The 23,797-nt window shown below is 54.3% G+C and overlaps 1 protein-coding gene across 1 annotated transcript; it reads right to left on the bottom strand.

Annotated features, from left to right (window-relative positions):
- Window positions 1-493: 493 nt before the first annotated feature.
- Window positions 494-23,140, bottom strand: TSPAN16 (tetraspanin 16). Its single transcript, XM_075544611.1, has 7 exons — window positions 23,072-23,140; window positions 20,034-20,228; window positions 15,295-15,369; window positions 13,182-13,289; window positions 10,968-11,120; window positions 7,301-7,384; window positions 494-541 (listed from the first exon to the last, which is right to left on the bottom strand). The coding sequence occupies exons 1-7, from the start codon at window positions 23,138-23,140 to the stop codon at window positions 494-496; spliced, it is 732 nt and encodes a 243-aa protein (XP_075400726.1).
- Between the last annotated feature and the right edge of the window lie 657 nt (window positions 23,141-23,797).

Genomic DNA, 23,797 nt, shown 5'->3' with positions numbered 1-23,797 from the left:
ATCGCTGAGTCAATTGGGAAAACGCAGTGATGGGCCGTTGTCTTGCGTGTGATAATGTTCTTCTGGTGATAGATCAGCACACACGTCATTAGAGATGTACTCTGACGCGCGGAAGGGGAAACGAGGCCCTGCCTGGAGTTGGTTATAGACTATTCTCTCGAGAGGAAAAGGGAAGAGATGAAACAAAAGCTGTTGGGGATTGTCGTATCCTGCTGGAGGACCTACGGGACTCGATTGGGTGACTTCTCTGGGCTTCTGTGAATGGTTTAGGTCACAAAGCTCCCTGAGGAAGAAGGCTAGTGCCACGGCATCCCAGGGGTTAGCAGGTAAGAAGGGTTCACGTGACGAAGCGGGGGATCCAGATGGACAGGGTTCCCCAGGGTTTTATTGTCAGCTGCCCTTTGCCAGGAGAGCCCAGAAACATAGACATTTGAGTCAACTCCGCAGCAGGCGACTCCCTCAGCCCAGTGCCCTGTGCTTCCAGGCTGCATCGTCAGCTCAACTTGGCAAACAGCAGCCACGTAGCAAGAATTCCTGGTACCTGAAACGGGAGAAGGGAGAAACATTGAGCCAACTCTAGGCATTTCCAAGCCAGGATTAAAGCAGAGATCCGAGTCGGGGGAGATGGGACAGTTCCCTGCTCGAGAAGACCTGGCGCTCTTGAGCCCTAAGGATCGCAGGGGTAGGTGGAGGGCAGATCCTTCATCATGATGCAGATTAGCCATTTGGTCCCTTCAGATCTTCCCTCAACATTCTATTCTTTCTTCTATACCCTGCTCTCCAGCGTCCTGTTGAGGTTGGCCAATGGGATTCACCAGCCAGACACGGGAGGGCAGCAGGAGGGGCAGCTTAGAACATTTCTTCCCCATTCCCACCCTTCAGCATGCACTAAGCTCTCCGGGACCACAGCTCTGGGCAGCTCTTGCACTTCCTATTATCTTCCCATGTCTGCCAAGTCTGGAGAAACAAAAGTTCCCCGGGCTCACTAGTCCCTGGGCATCTCAACCTTTCCTTATTTCCCTCAACCCAACCCGTGGCTCTCCAAGGAGGCCCCTGAAGGCTTGCGTCATCGATGGGTCAACTGGAGCTGAGTTGTGTTTCTTGCTGGGATCCTTGGGGGAAAGGGTGTTATAAGAACCGGTTGCCAGACCCAACGTCAGAAAGACTGACCCTATGTTTCTTCTAAGAGCTCTATATCGTTTTGGGCCTTACATTTGACCTATGACTCATGTTGAGCTAATTTATGTATATGGTGTGAGGTAAGGGTTCCACTTCATTCTTTTGCATGTGGGTATTCCGCTATCCCAGCACTATTTGTTGAAAGGATCCTGGAAGGGCCATGGACGGCCAAAAGAACAAACAGCTCTGTCAAACAAACAGACAGCCAAAAGAACAAACAGATTCTGTACAGCCAGAATGCTCCTCGGAGGCAAGGAATGGCGAGACTTTGCCTGACATACGTTGGACATGTTGTCATGTCCAAAGAGACCAGTCCCTCGTAAAGGACATCATGTTTGGTAGAGTGAAGAGACAGCAAAGAAGAGGAAGGGCCTTCTGTGATCACAGGGTGTCGACAGGATCAGGTAACAGGCATCAGAAGACCCCAAACAAACAAATACATTGATGCAATCGATGGGGGCTGGAGTGGAAACCCAAAGCCCATCTGTAGATAATGGGACATTCCCTCACAGAAGGGTCACAAGGAAAAAGCGAGACTGCCAGGGTACAGCACAGCACCAACAGAACACACAACATTCCTCTGGTTCTTTAATGCTTCCTCCCCCCACCCACCAGTTCTACCTTACGTGACCCCAGTCCTACCTTACAAATCCAGCTACACTGGAGCATGTACACTGGTACAGATAAGAGCTCTCAACACACGGAATCCAAGACAGATAAACCACTCAGGAACAGCAATGGAATTAATGATACCATGAGGGTAGGAGGAAGGGGGAGGGAGAAGGGGGGAGAAACATGAACCGACTACAATGACGTATAATCCTCCCCCCACTCCCCAGGGGGACAAACAACAGTAACATGGATGAAGGGAGACAGCGGGCGGTGTAAGATCTGAAAGAAATAATAATTTATCATTTCTTAGGGTGGGAGGGTGGCGGAGGGAGGGGAAAAAGAGGAGCTGACACCAAGGGCTTAAACAGGAACTATTTTGAAAATGATGATGGCAACATAGGTACACATGTGCTTGATGGATGTATGGATTGCTGTAAGAGCCTCCAATAAAATGATTTATTTATAATTTAAAAAAAGAAGAGAGGAAGGCCCTTGACCAGACGGATGGACACAGTGGCTGCAACAGTGGGCTCAAACATCAGAACGATTGAGAGGAGGGTGTGGGACCCGGCGGGGTTTCCTTCCGTTGGGCTGGAGGCACCTAACGACACCATTTGCTGACAAGACTATTCCGTCATCATTCTATTGCCTTGGAGCCTTGGCTGAAAACCAATCAACTCTAAATGTCAAGGTTATTATATATGTAATAACATATATAATATACACATTACACACATGTAATATACATATTACACACACACCCCACATACATGCAAACCCCAAACCAAACTCACTGCCACTGAACTGATTCCAACTCACAATGACCCCACAGGACAGGCTAGAACTGCCTCTGGGTTTGAGTCTGTAATTCTATTCAGGAGAAGAAAGCCGCTTTCTCCTGAGCAGCAGCTGTCTACGTTGAACCACAAGCAGTGCAGTGCAAAGCCCCCTGGGCCCCCAGAGCTACATAGATACAGATGCCCACACGTTACACAGGTCCATAGGCTTATACCAGGACCACACTGTCATGATTAACTTGAAATGAGAAATGTTAGTCCTCCAACTTAATTCTTTTGAAGAGTGGAGTGCTTTATTATTGCCAATGGAGTCTACTCCAAATCAAGCGACCCGATGGGACAGAGGAGAACTGACCCATAGGGCTAACCAGGCTGTGCTTTTAAAAAAAAAAATCATTTTATTGGGGGCTCGTACAACTCTTATCACAATCCATACATCCATCCATTGTGTCAAGCACATTTGTACATTTGTTGCCCTCATCGTTCTCAAAACATTTGCTTTCTTCTTGAGCCCTGGGTATCAGCTGCTCATTTCCCCCCTCCCTCCCCACCTGCCCTTCCCCCACGAACGCTTGATCATTTATAAATTACTATTATTTTTTCATGTCTTACACGGTCCAATGTCTCCCTTTACTCAATTTTTTGCTGTCCGTCCCCCAGGGAGGAGGTTATATGTAGATCATTGTGATGGGTTCCTCCTTTCTACCCCACCTTTGCCTTATTCTCCCGGTATGGCCACTCTCACCACTGGTCCTGAGGGGTTCATCTGTCCTGGATTCCTTGTGTTTCCAGTTCCCACCTGTACCAGTGTACATCCTCTGGTCTAGTCAGATTTGTAAGGTAGAATTGGGATCATGATAGTGGGGGGAGGGAGCATTTAAGAACTAGAAGAAAGTTGTATGTTTCATCGTTGCTACACTGCACCCTGACTGGCTCGTCTCCTCCCTGGGACCCTTCTGTAAGGGGATGTCCAGTTGTCTACAGATGGACTTTGGGTCCCCACTTCACACTGTCCCTCATTCTCAATGATGATTTTTTTGTTCTTTGATGCCTGATACCTGATCCCTTCGACACTTCGTGATCACACAGGCTGGTGTGCTTCTTCCATGTGGGCTTTGCTGCTTCTCAGCTAGATGGCCGCTTGTTTACCTTCAAGCCTTTAAGACCCCAGATGCTATATCTTTTGCTAGCTGGGCATCATGAGCTTTCTTCGCCACATTTGCTTGTGCACCTGCTTTGTCTTCAGTGATCGTGTCAGGAAGGTGAGCATCATGGAATGTCAAGGCTGTCCATTTTTATGGAAGCAGACGGCCACCTTTTCTCCCACAGAGATGATGGTGGGTTTGAACTGCTGACCTTCCAGTGAGCAGGGGAGCACTTTGCCACTGCGCCCCAGGGCTCCTTGATTATTACCGGTCCCTGGAAGTCCTACACATGTTCTAGGATCAGCTTGTCATTTTCTGCACGATAACCCAGCTGGGCTCTTGACAGCAATGCACGGGATCTGTTGGCATCTTCACACGATTGAATTTTATAATCCTGGCCAACACTTACTTATTGTTCCATCTCTGTGGAGACTCCCCGAGACGCTATTGGACAGAGTAGAACTGACCCACGGGGTTTCTGAGGCTGTGTGATCTCCACAGAAGCTGACACTTTGCTCTTTCTCCTGCTTGTGCGTCCAAACTACCAACCTCTTGGAGAGCAGCTCGATCTTTAGCCCATGGCACCACCGGAGCTCTCTGATGGACGCCTGAGCGTCATGAGACTTCCTACTCCGGTCAAGCGTTAGTCTGAAACCCACAGGGCAGTTCTGACCTGCCCTCTGGGGTTGCCATGCGTCAGAATGGACTCAGCGGCAGGGAGTTGGCCCTTGGTGGCACAGTGGTCACCATCCGGGCTGCCATCTGAATGCCCGTGGCTGGAAACCGCCAGCCTCCGGAGAAAGATGGGATGTTCTACTCTTGTGAACAGTGTCGGGCCCAGAAACTCACAGGGGCAGCTCTACCCTGTTCTGTGGGGTCGCTCTGAGTCGGTATCGACTTGATGGCAGTGAGTGATTGGTGGTGCTTGGTCGGAAATGCATTTCTAACCATAAGGTCGGCTGTTCAAACCCACCGGCAGCTCCTTGGAGAGAGAGCTGAGGTGGTCCTGGCCCCGTAGAGATTTACAGCCTTGGAAACCCTTCATGGCGTCGCTCTCAGTCACAACAGACTGGATGGTGGCGGGCTGCGTTGTGTTACGAGGGCTGATTGCCGCCATGGCGGTGGGTTTGTGTTTTGTGTTTCGTTTCTTTCCATGCTTTGTGGTTTTCGATGTTCAAGTCTTATACTTTTTGGTGAAATTGATTCCTACTGACAGGGAGGTTCAGACAAGCCTGGAAGAGGATGTGGAAGAAGGGATATCATTGCTGATGTCAGATGGATCCTGGCTCAAGCAGAGAGTTCCAGAAAGATGCGTACTCGTGTTTCGGTGACTGTGCCGAGGCATTGGGCAGTGTGGACCATAACAAACTGTGGTTAGGCTTGAGAAGAATGGAACTTCTAGAACACTTCACTGTGCTCATTCGGAACGTGCCCATGGATCGAGAGGTGGCCGTGCTAAAAGAACAAGAGTACACGGCATGGCTAGAATCAAGCGAGGTGTGTGTGTCAGGGTTGTGTCTCTCACCACACTTGTTCCATCTGTGTGCCAAACAAATCCTCGGCGAAGCTGGATGATATGAAGAAGCATGCGGCATCAGGATGGGAGGAAGGCTTCTTAACAACAAGGTTGCTGAAAGTGAGGAGGACTTGGAGCACTTGCTGATGAAGATAAAGGATTGTCGCCTCCGTATGAATCACAACTCAATGTGAAGACGCCCCGGATCCTCGCAGCTGGACCAATAGGTAGCATCATGATAAATGGAGAAAAGGTTTGACATTGTCCATGGTTTTGTCTTGCCTGGATCTACCATCAATGCTCATGGAAGCAGCAAAGACACGTTACATTAGGTGAATCTGCCACACACGACCTCTTTCAAGTCCTGAAGAGCAAGATGCTGCTCTGAGGACTGCAGTGCTTCTGATCCCGGCCATGGGGTTCTCCATTGCATCCTAGGCAGGTGAAAGTTGGACGCTGAATGTGGAAGACCAACCAGAGAAAAACCGATGCACTTGAATTGTGCTGGAGAAGAACGTTGAAAGGACCATGGACTGCTAAAAGGACAAAGCGATCTGTCTTGGAAGAAGTACGGTCAGAGTGCTCCACGGAGGCAAGGATGGCAAGACATAGTGTCAGGAGGGACCAGACCCTGGAGAAGGACATCGTGGTTGGTAAAGTAGAGGGGCGGCGAAAGAGAGGAAGACCGAGATGGACCGACACAGCGGCTGCATCCGTGGGCTCAGGCACAGCAGGGACCACAGTGAGGCTGGCACAGGGCGGTGCAGGGGTTTGTTCTGCTGTGCAGAGGGTCACTGTGGGCCGGGGCTGACTGGAAGGCACCTCACAACAACAACACTTCCTAGAGTCAGGCTTCACGGACCCTTGGTGACAGAACCTCACCAGGGTCTCCAGCAAACCCTGGGAAGCTCACTGGACAAAGGAGGGAGGCCCTGACCTCCCACCGGACTGCAAAGCGCCTGCACTTGCCCACGCAGGCCTCTGACCAGATCAGTGCAAGTCAGGCTCGTTAGCTGCAGGGAGACGGCCCTGCATCTAGAATCAGACCTGAGGACCCTGGGGAGCTCCTACCTCCTACCATCTCTTAAAAAACAAACCAACAAAGACCAACCACCAAACTCACTGCCTTCAAGTCGATGCTGACTCACAGCGAGTCTCTTGGGCAGGGTGGACTGGCCCCCAGTTGAGTTTCTGAGACAGTCGCTCTTTACAGGAGTAGAGAACCCCATCTTTCTCCTGAGGAGTGGCTGGTGGTTTCGAACTGCTGACTTTGTGGTTGGCAACCCAACCACGACGACCCCAGTGTTTCCCCACCCCCTCGAGGCCGGCTATTCGTGAGACCCCTCCATTTGGGGTCTCTCTTTGCCTCGCTCCAACTTTATATTTCTCCTGAGCCCATTTATCGTGTCCTACCACATGATGCATTTTCTTTTGTCAAAACACAAACAAGCGAACAAACTGGACTTCTTCTCTGTCTCTTTTGAGGAAACCACCACTTTCGGGGAGCAGAAATGCTCATTCTGCATCCCAGGGCCTACAACGGTGCCCGGCCCCCGAGAGAAGGATTGATGGACGTGGAAATCCTTCAGCTGGCTTCTCCCACACTCGGGATAACCGCCAAATGCCTCGTAGCCATGCGCCGTCTGCCCCACTGACTCCGTGCCCTCTTCTCCCCGCCACCTCCTCCCTCACTCTGTGCCTTGGCTTCCTGGCTGATCCCTGAAGAATCCCAGCAAATTCCTACCTCGGGACCTTTGTACCAACTGTCCTCACTTCCTTCCCCCATATGCACCCCTGTCCTCCTCCACCGCCTCTGGTCACTGTACAAATGCCACCTTCCTCAGGGAAGCCCTTCCTTGATGCCAGTCCCTATCCGATGACCCTGTGTGACTTCCTATGACCACCCCTCACCAGCCAAAATGTCACCTCCACCATGGCAGGGCTTTGCGTCTCTCGCTCATGCCTGTATCCCTGGTACCCAGAACAGGAGCTGGCACTCAGGAGGCACTTGATAAAGGACTTGGATGTATCCAAGAGGGGCAGTGTCTTACCTGGATTGCCACTGCCCCCAGCAGGCCCCCACTCAGGGTGAAGCACTGAATCTTGGTTAGTCTCATGAGCTTGTGGAAACAGCCCTGAGGAAACAGACACCCAAACAGGCAAGCTTGTTAGGGACTCGCGGACTCTGTGTCGCTGCCAACCCCCAACCCTTGGGCCATCCAGACAGGAGAAGGAGACAAAGTCATGAGCCCCTTGATTTCTTCTCATCTGACTGCCCCCCTCCCCCAATATATCCTCTGGCTCCCTCGCTCCCCTCACTCAAAGATTACCACTCCTTCCCCCGGACCCAGCCTGTGCCGGCGTCCAGTGTGACGGCGAGGACTATGGCCAATTGCCCCACGTGATCCCACTATGTGACGTTGGATCATCCACTATAGTCCTCAGCACTTCTGTTTCTCCACCTGTGACATGGGACCAACTGGACCGGCCTCACCGGGCTTTTCTATTTTGGGTGAAGCTGAAAAGAACCGATGCGGTTGAATGATGACATCGGCGAAGACTATTGAAAGTCCCACGGGATTGCCAAAAGAACAAACCAGTCTCTCTTGGAAGAGGTACGGCCCAGGTGCTCCTTAGAAGCGAGGCTGGTGAGACGTCATCGCACCTACTTGGGACGCGCTGCCAGGAAAGACCAGTCCCAGGGAAGGCCATCGTGAAAGTCCAGTCCCTGGGAAGCCCATCGTGAAAGTCCAGTCCCTGGGAAGCCCATCGTGAAAGTCCAGTCCCTGGGAAGGCCATCGTGCTGGTAACGTAGAGGGGCTAGCCCCAGAGGTCAAGGCCCGCAACAAGATGAGTCCACACAGTGGCTGTAACAACGGGCTCAGACGTAAGAGCCGTGTGAGGATGGCTCAGGGTAGGGCAGCGTGGTGTAGTAATCCACAAGGAGGGCGCGGTCCACAGCCAAGATGCAGCCACTGTGAGTGATCTCCACGGGCTCCTCCCTTGCCATGAGTCCGAGCCGACTCAGAGAGCCCCCCACCCCCCCGTGGGCTTCCGGGAAGCAACTGTTCTCCGGAGTAGAAAGCCTGGTCTTCCTCCCTCTGAGCTGCGGGTGGTTTCGAACTGCTGACCGTGCGGATCGCAGCCCAACCCGTGTAACCCTGCCACCAGCCGGGTCCCATGAGTGCTCTTTATGAACAAAAGGGGCTGGCGTGAACTCAGCACCTTGCTAGTCTGCCGCATGCCCGTCGGGAAGTACTCTCCGATGCCTCCAGTCCATACGTGCCCGGGCTGATTCCAAACAAAATGTGCTTGCAAGTGAACATGCCTCTGGAACAAGGGGTGCCTGCAGACAAGGTCTCTCCGTGATGCACCACGTCAGGGGCCTTCACAAAGGTGCACTCAGTGCAGCAGCTCCTGGAAGGGTCTCTGGGACCTTAAACTCGGGCAAAGGGGGTCCATTCAGGAGGGTATGATTTTATACCAAAGGGCTCATCTGATACATTTTCCTCAAAGGACACAGGATGTTCATGGGGGCTTATTAGGGAGAAGTTTTCTTTTTTTTTTTTAGCTGAAAGAGGCACCGTTGAGAAAGGCCAGGGAGGTTACACTGATATATATATCAAATATATTTATATATCAAATATATTCATATATAAAATATATTTATATACCAAATATATTTTCAAATATATTTATATATTGAAAATATATTTAAAATATATTTATACATCAAATATATATCAGATATATTTATATACCAAATATATATTTCAAATATATTTATATATTGAAAAATATATATGTTAAAATATATCTCAAATATATATATATCAAAATATATTTTGTCACCACCAGGCAATGCACCTGCTCATTTCTTCAAAGAGAGCAAGGGCTCCCTCCTGTAATGTTCACTGGGCAGACTGCCTCCGTCCAGCCTGCAGCCCTGACCTAGCCCTTCCAGACTTCTTCTCTAGACTCCCTCGTCCAAACAGCCATCTGGCGGGTATCCATCAAAGAGCACAGGATTCTTCAGGGAAGGGCACAGCAGAGCAAGGGACTCCCTGGCCTCAGGCCCCTTCTGACTCCTAGTGCTCCTGTAGGGCAGGGTCCAGCTTCCCCTGTGGGTTTCCGAGCCTGTAACTCTTTCCAGGAGTAGAAACCTCCTCTTTCTCCAGCAGAGGGGCTGGTGGTTTTGAACTGCTGACCTGGTGATTGGCAGCCTAGCAGCATTACCCACGATCATCATGTGAGAGAGGAAGAACCGCGTCTTCACAAGACACGGACCTAGAGGGCCGGCATGGGTGAGAAACCATAGCTTCCCGTTTGGATATTTTTGTTTCCTTAAAGCTTTCAATGAGTTCCCAGCGATCCTTTGGGATTTACCACTCTTGGTATTTTCTCACATTTCTCCCGACAATCCCACGAGTCGGGGGCTAGTCTTCTCTGGTTCACAGGTGAGGAAGGTGAAGTTCAAAGAGATGAGGTGAGCAGACACCCACGGACAGTGAGGCCTTAGCTGCCCTTCCTCTGGTGACCCGGTCCTCCCTTTCCTAGGCCCCTGGTGCTTCTCGCTTCTAAAATCTTGAGCTGTCACAAGCATGCTCTTGCTATTTTGTGTAGTGGGTGCTTATTATGTGCCTCCTGGGTGCCCGGGCCTGGGCGGTAGGAACGCGGTAGGAAACCAAACAGTCTTTGCCTGCTCGGAGTTGGGGGGCAGGGGGCATTCACGAAGGGGAAAATGGGCCCCAGAAGCATGAGTCACACCGAGCCTCCTGGGCAGGGATGGTACGGGGGTGGTGGTGGGCTTTTTTAGAGGGGGCCAGGCACAGCCTTCCTGAAGCAATGGCATATTGGAGCCCCGACTGGGGCACGACAAGCCTTCCAGGTGCAAATGGCCCAAGGAAAGCGGGTGCCCGGTGCGCCTGAGGCCAGAGTGGCTACAGTGGGCTGCATGGGGGTTCAGCGAGCGACGGACAGGTTGTCGGGGCGCCCTTGTGCGTCTGGGAGACCCAGGACCTGCCCCGAGCGATTCTTCCTGAGGGAACTGTCCAGGATCTGCCAAAAGGATGAACGAATGAATGATTCCGATTCCTTCCCTCTGAGAAGATCCGAGCGCTCCGGGCAGCAGCCGTCAGTGAGGGAGGGCCTGGGAGGTGAGGTCTGAAACCCAGCTCCCTTGCTCGCTAGCATGGGCTTTCTCCGTGCCTCAGTTGCCTTGTTCACAAGGCAGAGAGAACAGTGCTCACCTGTGAGGATGAAACACGGGCCACTCCTGAAGTGACTGGCACCAGGTCGGGGACCCAGGGCGGGCTCAGTCCCCGGTGGTGGCTGTCGCTGTCATTACGAGATGGGTGGTTCTCATGCCCCTCCTCTCTCTCTCTCTCTCTCTCTCTCTCTCTCTCTCTCTCTCTCTCTCTCTCTCTCTCTCTCTCTCTCTCTCTCTCTCTCTCGTCTTTGCGGACTTGTAGGCCTGCAGCCACTGCCCAGCTCTGCCAGAGCCCTGTGACCTTGAACCAGCCCCATCCCTTCCCCAAGCCTCAATTTCCCCATCTGCAGAAGTGGGGATCTTAACACGAAACTCCCCAAGACCCTGCTGTCCAAACAAGACTCAACACACAAACGGGCCTGGGTGTTGGTGTCTCTCTCAATCCCTGCTGGGTTCCCCAGGAGAGAGGGTCATTTTTTTATCTGTCACCAGACCCCGTGCCCAGTTACCTTCTGGTGGATGACCTGGCTGGACACGCTGTGGCCGTCACAGGCTGTAGCCCCAACAGACTTACAGCAGCTCCGGGGGTAGATGCGGCCAGTCATGGTTTCGAAGGAGGAGCCCACAAAATCTGTGTAGTTATTTACCCCACAGCACCGGAGCTGGAGGAGGAGAACCAACGCTCACAGCTGTCCTCTCACACGACTGAGTGACAGCTGCCGGTCCCCATGGCTACGGGGGCGGGGGGGGGGAGGGGGCAGCCACAGCGCTGCAGGACCTGAGAAATGCTGCTGCCCATGGTGGCCTGGGGGCCCTCTCCCCTGGGGTCAAAGCTGAGCTCCTCCCCCCCGGGGGCCCACAGGGACCGGGCCCTCTGCCCTCCCCCAGTCTCCAGGCATCTGCTGCTTCTGTCTCCTCCGAGCCCCTCAAACCTACATCACTAACCGTCGCCCCAGGGCCTTTGCACAGACACCTCTCTCTTTCCGGAATGTTCTCCAGTCAGAGAACTCTCTGACTGAATCCCTTCCTCGCTTCCTGCAGGTTTCTGCTCAAATGTGCCTCTCCAGAAAGGCCTGCCCTGGCCCCACTTTCTAAATGAGCGACACCCTGGTCTCGGTCCCTCTGGGGGAAGGTATGCAACAGTATCAAACTGCCCCTGGGCCATCTCACACACTGCAGACCCACCGGGACTGGCAAGACAAGTGGGCTTATCAGAGTCACTCCGGGCCCCTTGGGCTGTCACCTTCTCTATTCAGCAGCGGTTCACAACCTGTGGGTTGAGACCCCTTTGGGGTTTGAACGACCCTTTCACAGGGGCCGCCCAATTCATAACAGTAGCAAAATGACAGTGATGAAGTAGCAACAACATTAATTTTATGGTTGGGGGTGTCACCATCACATGAGGAGCTGGACTTAAAGGGTGGCGGCCTGAGGAAGGTTGCTCTAGAATGTTCCCTTTGCTGAGGCAAAGGAGAAGGAGAAGGCTCTGGAGGCGCTCACTGGGTCGCACACAGCTCATTGGCTAGAACTTGTCACGTGACTCCAGCTAGGGCGCCCCAAACTAAAGCCAAACTCATTTCCATGGGGTCGCTTCTGACTCCTGGCTGCCCGACAGGCCAGGTAGACCTGCCCCTGTGGGTTTCTGAGACTGTACCTCTTACGGGGGTCGAAAGTCTCGTCTTTCTCCCAGCTAACCCGAAGTGGGGCAGTCAAGTCATCCTCATCCAAACCATAAATCCGAACTTCTCGCCAGGGAGTTCATTCCAGCCGCCACACTGGGCTTCCAAGACCAAGACCTGTGGCAGCCGACAGACGCATCTTTCTCCGGCAGTGCACCGATGAGCTCCGCTCCCCAGCCGGCAAGCACCTAGCCACCTTGCCACTACTTAATGGCGTCCTACTGTGTGCTAGCAATAGTAGGCAAACAGCCCTTCCGACCACTTGTCTTCCTTTATTGCAGACATTGCCCTTGACACCAGTGACTGATTGGTCTCGTGTCCATGTCCCCAACTTGGGCATCCACTACCCAAGGGCAGGGGTGTTTTGATGTTTGAGGCTGGGGACACAGCCCTGCACGGTGGACAAAGCCCAGCACAGTGCCCGGCACGCAGGCTCAAAATACCAAGCTCACTGAGTGGAAAAACTGCCTGTGGGTCTCTGAGGCTGCAACACTTTAGCAGAAGCAGAAAGGCTCATTTTTCTCCTGAGGATCGGCTAGTGGGTTTGAACAGCTGACCTTGTGGTTGGCAGTCCAAGTCATAACCCACTTTGCCACCAGAGCAGGCTGTAAACCCACACTCACAGGGACCCTATAGATCAGGGAAGTACTGCCCCCTATGGGTTTCTGAGAAAGTAACCCTTTATGGGAGTAGAAAGTCTCATCCTTCTGATGATGATTGGCTGGTGGTTTCAAACTACTGACCCTGCGGTTAGCAGCCTGACGCAGAACCATTACGCCACCAGGGCTCCCGGGGCATGCAGTAGGAGTTCAGCATTTACTAGCTAAAGAGCTGTGAGAATGCATGGTGGGTGTGATCCACCACCTGGGGCATGAGCAGCCAAGCCCAGGACGTGGGCCAGCTCTACCTCGTGTGGCCGCCTGCCCCTCCTGAGCTCGATGCCACAGGCCGAGACTCCAACCTGAACGTGCTCAGAATCCAGCAGGAGCTCTTTCCTGCTGGACCCTCTGTCACCCACCCGCCCCAAGGCCCGAGGCATCTCACCTTGGCCATGACCAAGTTCCATCCTGCAGAATAGTCGTCCGGCTCGTTGTAACCTTTGTAACTCTCCCTCAGGGTGGCCAGGGTGTGCTCCAAGGCCAGGTCTTGCACCTCAAGGAAGCACAGGGTCAAGTTCAAGGACGCCTGGGTGACAAAGGCAACTGAGGGAGAGCTAGGACCGCAGGACATCCCTTCTGCTTCCGCCCCCTTCCCTACTCTCAGCCCCCTGGGTCCAGGCGGGGGGGGGGGGCAGACAGACCCCACCCTGGGTCCAGGTGAGGGAGGACCGACCCCGGCCACCAGTGCAGGGCCGATGGTGGGTCCCGAGCCAGCGTATCCGGTCGCCCCCGCCCCATCCCCACCCGCACACACGGTTTGAATCATCTGCTCTTTGGAATCTCCCACACACGCCGGCTGCACCCACGGTGGGGCTGTAACTCGATTAGCGAATTGAATATCATCTTCTGCGAGCCAAGTGCTCTGCACATAAGGGGTGAATTTAATTTTTCTGGTCTTTCAATACAGGTTTGAAATTAACACCACCCACACACACACCTTTTTTGTGTTTTTTTTGGGGGGGGGTCTTCTGTCTCCCAAAGAGGTGATCGCGCCCATGGTTTGGCAAGGAGCGAACACAGAAGGGCGGACCATGAAGTCTCCCTCCCACTGCTGTCTCCCAGGCAGGAAAGTCCCTCCTACTCTCCCGGCAATACTGTCACCGTCACCACTTCCTGCGTCCCCAAAAGAGACAGTCTATGTGTGTCACAACAAAGCCTGGCTGCTGTCTCCTTCCCTTCCTGGTCTCATCCTCGGAATTGTTCTGTGTGTGTGTTGGAGGTGCTGGGGGCCTGGAGGGGTGCCACCAGTCCCCACGCTTGGCTGCTCTGGAAAGGCTGATGGTTCAGATAGAGCCAGGGGCGCCGGAAGCAAGGCCTGGTACACTACTCCTGGGAAATCAGCCTCGGAGAGCCCAAGGGAGCACATGTCCTCCCACAGACACGAGGTGGAGGCAACTCAGTGGCAGCCCGGTTTGTACGTCGGGGACACCTTGCTCATGTTGCTTCTTGGAGGCAGGGGGCGGTGTTGGCGACCCTGTCTGGTGGTGACCCGCTCCTGTGCACGCTGCCTGGCTTCCACCTGCAGTCTCTGAGGCCTCGTGCCCCCTGGGAGCAGCCCTTAAGCATCGGCTGCTGGGGATTGGTGGATCAGCCCCTCAGCCCCCTGGGCCGCCAGGTGGGATGAGTGAGGTGCAGGTCCCTTGCTGCAGACCAGAGGTCCCAACCGGGTTGTTCACAGTGTCACCTCTTTCTGTCTTGTGCCTCACTCCCGGTCTCCCTTACAAACACATCTGGGCCCCCCCCCAACATCCACCAAGCCCCCACCCCCACCCCGAGTTCTGACCTGTGCCAAGGCCTCCATCCTAGGGTCCCATCCACGGCAAGACGCGGCACCCCTCCTTCCTAGCTTCCGTTGTGTCACCACCAATCTGCCCCCAGACTGCTTCTGGTCCCTGGTCCCCACAGACCATGCCACCAGGCCCACCCCCACCCGGGGGTGACTGTCTTCGTGAGCGCGCACGCGCACGCGCGCGCATATGCACACACACACCTGTGGGTGCGCATGTGTGTGCGCTCTCGCGCGCACGAGAACTTCTTAGGAGCGTCCCCAGAGATGGCGTTGTTGGAACAGGGTGTCCAGGCTCTTGTCCCGCAATCCAATCGGGGTTCGCCAAGCGGCCCCCTCCAGGGGCTCGTTTCCCAACCATGGCGGCGTGGCCCACACGGCATGGCACGCAGGCCCGTAGCTTTCCCAGCACAAACCGCTGCCTGTCAGCACCGCCGCCCCCAGCGTGCATCCGCGAAGAAAGCGCCCCGTAGGGTTTTCCATCGCTCCCTTTGGGAATTCGATCACCTGACCTTTCCTTCAAGGCGCCTCAAACCACCAGCCTGCGGGTTAGTAGCTGAGTGCAGTAGGCACCTGCACCCCCACCCCTCCCCCGACTGGATTCCCCCCCACCCCGGGATTGCTGAGCCCTTTTGGGGTGGAGGGGTGTCCCCTGGCGGGAGGGGAAGGCAGTGGCCACCAGGGCCGAGGGGAGCAGCTGCCCAGTACTTACGATGGGGAAGAACGCAAGGACCACGGTGGCCACCGTGACTTCGACGAGGGCGATGATCAGCAGGGACAGGAAGCACTGGGAGGGAACACAGAAGGGGGGCGGGTGTGGGCAACAGGCAATCCCCCAGGTTGTCCCCCAGAAGAGGAGGAAACTGATCGACACAACCACACGCACCCCTCCAGCGCAAAGAAAAGCAGAAACCATGGAGACAGTGGTCGGTGTGAGACATGGAAATAATTTGTAATCTATCAAGGGGGGAGGGAAGGGGGGCAAAAGGAGGAGCTGATACCAAGGGCTGGATACAAGATAACTGTCTAGGAAACAGTGATGGCAACACATGTACAACTATGCCTGAAACAATTCGTGTAGGGATTGTAATAAGCACTGTAAGAGCTCGCAATACAATGATTCTAAAAAGAAAAAGGTTATCTCCTTAGGGTTATCAGCCATCTAGAGCAGGGGTCATCAAACTTTTTAAACAGGGGGCCAGTTCACTGTCCCTCAGACCCATTGGAGGGCCAGACTATAGTTTAAAAAATCTATGAACAAATTCCTATGCACACTGCACATATCTTATTTTGAAGTAAAAAACAAGCAGGGCAAAAACACCCGGCGGGCCGGATAAATGTCCCCGGCGGGCCACATGGGGCCCTGGGGCGGTAGTTTGAGGACCCCTGATCTAGAGCAATCAGACCCTATAGTCTGCCCACCCTATGTGGGGCCCACTCTCTTCTGATAAGGACAGTGGATTGTTCCCCTGAAGGAGAGCCCAGAGACAAGGTCCAGCCAACTCAGGCTGCCATCTTGACTCTAGACTCCGTCCATCCTGTCACACGTGTACCCTTGAGGCCTCCCCTTCCTATTGTGTGCACACCCTGATCGTCCCCCTCCTGTTGCACATCTGCCTCGTGTACAACCCTTTCCTGTTACGGGTGCGGTCGCCTGTCACCAGGGTAGCTTGCCCGTCCCGAGCCTGTATAAGCCGTGATTGGAGATAGAGTCGCTCTTTCGGCATGGGTCTGGCTCCTGGAGTCACGGCGGTCCCCGAGGCGAGCACTCACACCCTGTATCTTGTCTGATGTCTCTTTCATTTCACCCTTCAATGACACAGCCGCCCCTTGGACCTGTTCGATTGTGGGGGCTGGCACCCCCCAGACAGGGGACAGTGGTGGCTATGTCCCCTCCCTGGCCCTGAGTCACACAGGGCAGGATACTCCCCCCAGGCCACCCGGGCTGCTCGGTGAGAAGAACACATGCCGAGTGCCAGGGGGCCTGGTGGCTTTTCTTTCTTTCAAGTCTCGATTTCCTGAATGTGGGGAGGGCCAGGGGGCTGGCCAGGGGACACCTTGAGGACTGACCTTTCCTTTCATGGCCAGCACCATCTCCAGGGTGCCGTAGGGGCAGTGTGTGCCGAGGGCGGGGCTCAGGGAGAAGCTGGACGGAGGAGGAAGAGCCAAACCTAAACCACATGGTTGGCCACCCAGTGGATTCCATCTCCTAGCGCGGGAGACCCCGTAAGACGGGGGCGGGGGGGTGGGGGGGTGGACTGCCCCTGATGGTTTTCCAGACTCACTCTTACAAGAGTAGAGCATCTGTTGGATGGTTTCAAACTGCTGGCCTTGTGGTTAGCGGCCCAACACGGAACCACTGCATCGTCAGGACTCCTGGGAGGGGTAGCAGGAGGAGAGACTCGCACACACCGATGGGCTTGGTCCCCAGAGGCCCAGGACCTCCAGCCAGTGCAAGCCAAGGGCACCGGATCAACTTCAGGTGCCTTTGTTTCCTGAGAAATTCCGAGCGCAGGCGGGAAATCCGGCAAGCAGAGGGGTGGTCTTGAAGTTCCTACCACTGAGAAAGCGCTGCCCTCCCGGGTCTCGGTTTCCCCCTGTGTACACTGCAGGGTCCACACCAAGCCTCTTTCAGTTTGTCCTACTGGGAGGCCCACACGTTGCCGTGAATCTGGAAGCTGTGCCGCTGGTGTTCCGAGTACCCGCAGGCTCACCCACGGCAGACAGGTCTCCTGACTAAGGGACCCTGGGGTGCAGCCGGTGAAGCGTTGGGGGAAACCACCAGCCGCTCTGTGGGAAACAGACAGGCCTTCTACTCCTGTACAGAGCTACAGTCTCAGAAGTGCACGGGCCCGTTGCACCCTGCCCCGTAGGGTCGCTGAGTCAGAATCAGTTTTTGGCTTGGGGCTTTCCTGACCAAGACAGTCTAGAAAGAAGGGCCCGGTGTTCCACTTCCCATAAAGACTAGCCAGTGGAAATCTCTGGCACAGCAGTGGACTCTCGTGTGAGATCGCGCTGGAAGATAGACCCGCAGGTTGGAATGACACCATGGCGTGACAATGAACGAAACGAACCCAAACCAAACCCACTGCCATCGATCGAGTCCATCCTGACTCAGGGCGACCCTCTGGAGGATTTGGGGGCTGTAAATCTTCATGGGAGCACACAGCCTCAATTCCCTCCTGCAGAGCGACTGAGGACTTTGAACCACCCACCTTTGGGCCCGCAGCCCACCACTTATCCAGTGCCACCAGGGCTCCATCATGAAGTGACAGGTAAGAAAACAAAACCAGCAAGCAAACCAAAACGCCCAAACCGCTGCCATCAGGTTGATTCCGACTCCTAAGGATCCCATAAGACGGGGTAGACCTGTCCCCCTGCAGGGTCCCGAGACAGTGACCCTTGGGGAGTAGAAAACCTTGTTTTTCTCCAGAAGGGCAGGTGGTGGTTCTGAACTGCTGGCCTCACAGTTAGCAGCCCAAATGGATAGCCACTACAGGGCTCCGGATGAACTCCAGCCTAGCAGCACGTGTGAGGGTGGGCCGGGGCCGAGCAGGGTTTCATTCTGTTGTACACACAGACGGTGGTTATGCAGCAGAATCCACTCAGCAGCCCCTAACAGCAACAGTGGGGGGAGGGCGCTCGGGGGGGGGTCTTCTCCAGATCACAGAGGGCAAAGCAAGGTCAGCCTTCCAGCCCCTTTTCATCCATGCCCATCCAGGCAGCTGCTGTACTGTTATTAAAATCAGACCCTCAAGGCTCCTGCTGTTCGCGGAACAAAGCTCCGAGCCCCCTGGCTGCCCGAGGGCTGAGGCTGGCTGCCCGAGGGCTGAGCGTATCCCACCGTAACAAGCAGTCCCCACCCGTGAGATCCCCACAGCCCACCAGGGCCAACATTAGCAGCGGTGGGACCCCAGGCAAGTGGCTCACATATCAAATTGTCCTGCAACCCCACCTTCGGATCTCTTCCTCCTCGGTGTCGTCCACCATCTCCCACTTGGGCCCGTGCAGCCCCTTCGCCCTCATCCTGGCTCCTACCCAGGTCTCCCACCGCATCCCGAGGCCACCTGTGCAGGCTTGAGTTGGGTCCCAGCTCCCAACCCTCCAGGGATCCCAACACCATCAGAGGCACCTTGCTTTTTGGAGTGAGGTCTCAGAGGTCGTGGAAGGATACATGCTCAGGGGAAAGCCGATGCAATCCGTCAATGGATTGGGTGTGGGGCGTGAGGGAGCAGGGCCCTGGATGATGCCAAGTTGACCTAGGGGTGGAAAAGCATCTGCATCCTCTTGAGGGTGAAGTGCGACACAACGAATACGCTTTTTGGAGTCATACAGAACGCAAAGGATTGGGGACGGAGCTTGGTAGACGAGGAGGATGGGCCGGGCGTGATTTCGCTCATCAAGATGGTCTGTGCTCTGGGCGGGCTAGGATGAGGCGCTCCCTGAATTCTTGGGGAAAGTGCTATTTTGCAGTCAAGCAGCAAGAGACAAAAGATGCTAGAGACAGACTGAGGCTGGGGATCGGCTACTCCCCTCCAATAACCAGATGCTAAGGGGGCATCTGTTGGCGGTGTTGCTCGACGCCTTCCATTCGTTTCTGAATCAAATACAGCCTCGCCCTGTGCCAGCCTCACAATTCCTGTCCAGCTCCAGCTCACGGATACAGCCCTCCTCCTCTCTCTCCATCTTCCCCTTCCTGCTGGCGGGCCACTCTGAAACCCTATGCTTCCACGGTCATTGGACCCACACAACTCTGCACCCAGCACCTCGACCGTCGGCATTCGGCATCACTGCCTGTGACTGCGCGAGTCTGAAGAGGGACTTATGGACTCGTATTGGATTTATGGACCTGACTTGGTCTGGGCCGGGATGTTCTGCGGATTCATAATTCGTTCTTGATCTAAAGCTCTCTCTTCTACATCGAGGCACGTCGCTGGATTTGCTTTGCTAGTCAACCCAGCCGAGCACCAGCGATGATGTGACTTTGAGGACTGAGGCACACGGGACCTGAACCACGGTATTTCCCCCTGTCCCGTGGGCTTGTGAAGGAAGACTGGCCACTGAGGAAGGGCAGGAGAAGGATTGACGCGTTCGAATTGCGGTGCTGGGGAATGTGGAGAGCCTGGTAGATTGCTTAGAGAACAAATGGATCTGTCTTAGAAGTACAGCCAGCAGGCTCCTTAGAGGCAAGGACTCAAGACTTCGTCTCCCATACCTTGGACAGGCCAGGAGAAGCCAGTCCCTGGAGGACTTCCCGCTTGGTGACGTGGAGGGGCAATGAAATAGGAGGGGGCCTTCAACAAGCTGGAGGGACGGGCAGCAAGGGGTTCAAGCCCAGGAACAGTTGTGCAGGGGGTCACTAGAGGCCAGACACACAGTGGTCCCTAGCAACAAGGACAGGGTTGCCCGTGAGGGGGGACGCTCCAGGGGCCATATGTCGATCCGACTTACAAACAAGAGGATCCCTCGGTGCTCTTTAGTCGCTCCATACCACCCAGCCAAGCCGAGCGGCACCATGCCGCACCCCATGGCCAAGCACAGGCAGCCGATGTGTAGCAGGTGCACAGAGGACAGCCCCAGGACCCTCGTCAGGGCGGCCTTCCCATTCATCCAGGTGCCCAGGCCGATGAGGAGCACGCCAGACATCTAAGGACAGAAACCAGGACGGAGAGAAACAGTCAGTCAGTGGCACGCCGATGGAGCGCTCGATGAGGCGGAGCATCACGCCAATCAAGCCAGCCCGTGCTTCCAGAGGGTAATACCCAGCGATACTAGTGTTGGGCTCTGGGATGGGGCGGCGAGTGGGTGGGAAAGCACCCTTTGGACTAAGCCTTTAAAATCCCGGGGAGGTTTACCTTGGACAGGAAACCATTTCCTGGGAAACTCCTTTGCTAGGAAAGGACCCTACAGAAAACAAGCAGGAGTGTGTGGCCGGAGCAGGCTGTCCAGGGCTGTTTGGGAGTACAGAATGGAGGCCATCACCCCTACAGAGAAGGCGGGCAATCATGGCCCAGCCAGGCAAGGGGACGCTAGGCAGTTATTTAAAATGCTTGTGGGGGTACTTCTGGCAAGATGGTGGACGCGGCCGACCGCGGCGGTGATTGTCTACAACCACAACCAGGAGACGAGGTGAAACGGATCCCGACAATAATCCCAGAGCCCTGCGCCTCAGAGGGAAGGACTGGGAAGAGGATTGACCACCACCAGGTACAAACTGATGCCACCTGGCGCTGCTAACCGCAACGTCAGCGGTTCGAAACCACCAGCCGCTTCTCGGGAGAAACAAAGATTTATCCTCCTGGAAACTTGGACCCTAAAATACCTACAGGGTCGCTATCAATCAGAATCGACTCACTGGCTGTGAGAAAGTTAGAGAACTCTGGTAGCGTGGTTGGTTAGATGTTGGGCTGCTGCCTCCACCGCAAGATCAGCACTTCAAAACCACCAGCTTCTCCTCGGGAGAAAGATGAGGCTTTCTACTCCTATAAAGGTTTGCAGTCTCATAAACCCACAGGGGGCAGTTCTATCCTGCCTTTGGGGTCACCATGAGCTGGAATGGACTCGATGGGAGGGAGAGGACTCTAACCTCAGACCCCTCTCTTGGCCATCATGTCCATGCTGACTCGTAGCTGGCCCTGTGGGGTCCCAAGACTGTAACTGTGCAGGGCGTGGAAACCCCAGTCTCTCTCATGCAGAGCTGCGGATGGTTTTGAACTTGCTGACCATGCAGATAGCAGCCCAGCATGGAACCACAGCACCCACACGGCTGAATAAAGGGACCCAGAGAGGTCACCTGGTGATGGATTCAATGACAAAGTCAAAAGGGGGATCGTGCCTTTATAGACCAAATGAACACAGGAGGAAGTCACTTCGTTTCCAGAACTTGGGTGGGGGAGGGCAGTGTGAAGTAGGGGGAGGTTGGGAAAGGCTGATAGGAGCAGGAAACGACCTTGGGAAGAGGGCAGGACTTAACAGTCAACAGAGATGAAGGTCGATACCCACCCAATCCTGCAATCAAGGGAGACCCAGGCCTGGCTGGGTGGCTGAACACCCAGACTGAATGGGGGTGGGAGGCGCAGTGGGAACATACACCCCCAACACACACACAGGTGCCTGGCTTCACAAGGCAGACAGAAAAGTCTAGACAGCGATACAATAATGCTGATCCTAAATATAGTAATCATATGTATCATAATAACATACCGATCACAGGCCCATCATATACCAAAGGGTGTCCTGTATCACCTTGTCATCCACATTATGGACTTATTCATCCATAGTCTCTGTAGGGTTAAGTATCCTCAGCTCACTGCCACCTAGTTGGTTCTGATCCATCGATCCTATAGGACAGAGTAGAACTGCCCCTGTCGATTTCCAAAGCAGGAATTCTTCACAGGAGTGGAAAGCCTCGCCTTTCTCCCTCACAGTGGCTGGTGGTTCCGAACTGCTGACTTTGTCAGCAGTCCAACCCACTATGCCACCAGGGCTCCTTCTGGTAGGCACAAGTATTTAAAGCATGTATCCAATAATTAACGAAAATCAGTCTTGTGAGATGTAATCATGCTCATAAATAAAGCAAAACCAAACTCAAAGCCATCAAGTCAATTCCAACGCGTACATTCCTATAGGACATGGTAGACCTGCCCCTGCAGGTTCCTGAGACTGTAACTCTCTACAGGGGTAGAAAGCCTCATCTTTCTCCCACCGAGCAGCTGGTGGTTTTGAACTGCTGACCTTTCGGTTAGCAACCCCATGCATAACCACTACGCCACTAGGGCCCCTATAGCAGGCATAAGCCTCATTTAATATCTACATCAGAATGATACAGCCACGTGTCAGGTTTCCCAAACCCAACTCACGGCCCTCAAGTGGCTTGGGACTCAGTGACCCTATGAGACAGAGAGAACTGACCCCGTAGGTTTCCAAGACTGTAAGTCATACAAAAGCGGGTGAGTTTGAACCCCTCCCCCTGGGCCTATCCATTAGCAGCCAGTGCTTAACCGCTGCTCCACCAGGGTTCCCGAGACAGGGTTATGAGTCGTGTTTCATTTCTTTCTCTTTCCTGGAAACCTTTGCCTCCAGTCTTGGACAACGAACACGGGGATTTCTTTAATAATAGACTCTCAAGTCCCTTCTATAGTGATGGGGTGGGGGTGGGGGGAAGTTTGGGAAAATGTAATGCAGCAAGAAAGCAAACACCCCATCCTGTCCTCGGCCACAGTTCTCTGCAGGATTTGCCTCACAGCCAGGCTCACTGGTCCCCGACCTGGGGCCCCTAGAACATGTTCTGCATCCGGGCGATTCCCTGCCTGAGCCTGTTCCCAAGGAGTCCTGTTCATCTCCTAGTCTGCCCTACATCCCTCCTGTTGCCCTGGGACCACAGACCTGGGAGGCCCATCAATTTGGATCAACTTATTTCTGTCTTTGAGGGAACCGGTTGTGGAGGAAGAGCTGCGAAGTGCAGGGACCAGGGGTTGTGACACACTTACCGCCACTAAGCCATTGAGGAAAAATAACAGCTTCTTCAAGGAGGAATATGGAGTGTGCATTTCCGCCATGTCGACCGGCCCGGTGTGCTCCTTGCAGGACCCTTTAGGTCAGCATCTTCTTAGAGCCCTGGGCCACTGCTTCCCAAGGTGGCAGAGGTCTAGGGTGGGAGCTACTGACGCTGACCTCCGCCCGTCCCTCTCCTGGCCACCTCCCCTCCTCATTGGCCTTTGTCACATCACAATCAAAGGCTGCAGCAGGACTCACTGAGCCAGTGATACAAAAACAAACACTTCCCCCCCAAAAAACAAAACAGACTCCCTGCCATCAAGTGAATTCCTGACTCATAGTGATCCCATAAAACAGAGCAGAGCTGCCCCTGTGGGTTTCTGAGACGGAGAATCTTTACAGGAGCAGAAAGTCTCGTTTTTCTCTCTAGAAGCAGCTGGTAGCTTTGAACCACCGACCTTGATGTTAGCAACCCATCCCCACGATGTCACTAAGGCAGGCGTCCCCAAACTGCAACAATCACATCTCACGCACCCAACGGGTCACCCTAGGTGGGAAGAAAAGCCTAATGACTCACCCCTGCCCTGGGAGTCCCTGATGCCACCAGCCTCTGTGTAGTTGACACCATCTCCTAAGACAGGACCCTGCACTGTCCTGGTCACAGCTGTGTCCCAGGGCCTGGCACACAGTAGGTGTTCCAGAAACTGGTGTGGCGTGAA

The sequence above is a fragment of the Tenrec ecaudatus genome, chromosome 1 (assembly GCF_050624435.1).
Source record: "Tenrec ecaudatus isolate mTenEca1 chromosome 1, mTenEca1.hap1, whole genome shotgun sequence".
Taxonomy (NCBI): domain Eukaryota; kingdom Metazoa; phylum Chordata; class Mammalia; order Afrosoricida; family Tenrecidae; genus Tenrec; species Tenrec ecaudatus.
This window is presented reverse-complemented; position numbering and strand designations above follow the sequence as displayed.

Bases quoted from the DNA above. Each gene is read 5' to 3' on its own strand.
- TSPAN16 (XM_075544611.1), bottom strand. From the start codon at position 23,140: ATGGCGGAAATGCACACTCCATATTCCTCCTTGAAGAAGCTGTTATTT. The intron at 11,121-13,181 runs GTGAGATGCCTC...CTCCTCCTCCAG, and splicing joins GGAACTTGGTCATGGCCAAG to CTCCGGTGCTGTGGGGTAAA. The intron at 542-7,300 runs GTAAGACACTGC...CTCCCGTTTCAG, and splicing joins TGGGGGCAGTGGCAATCCAG to GTACCAGGAATTCTTGCTAC.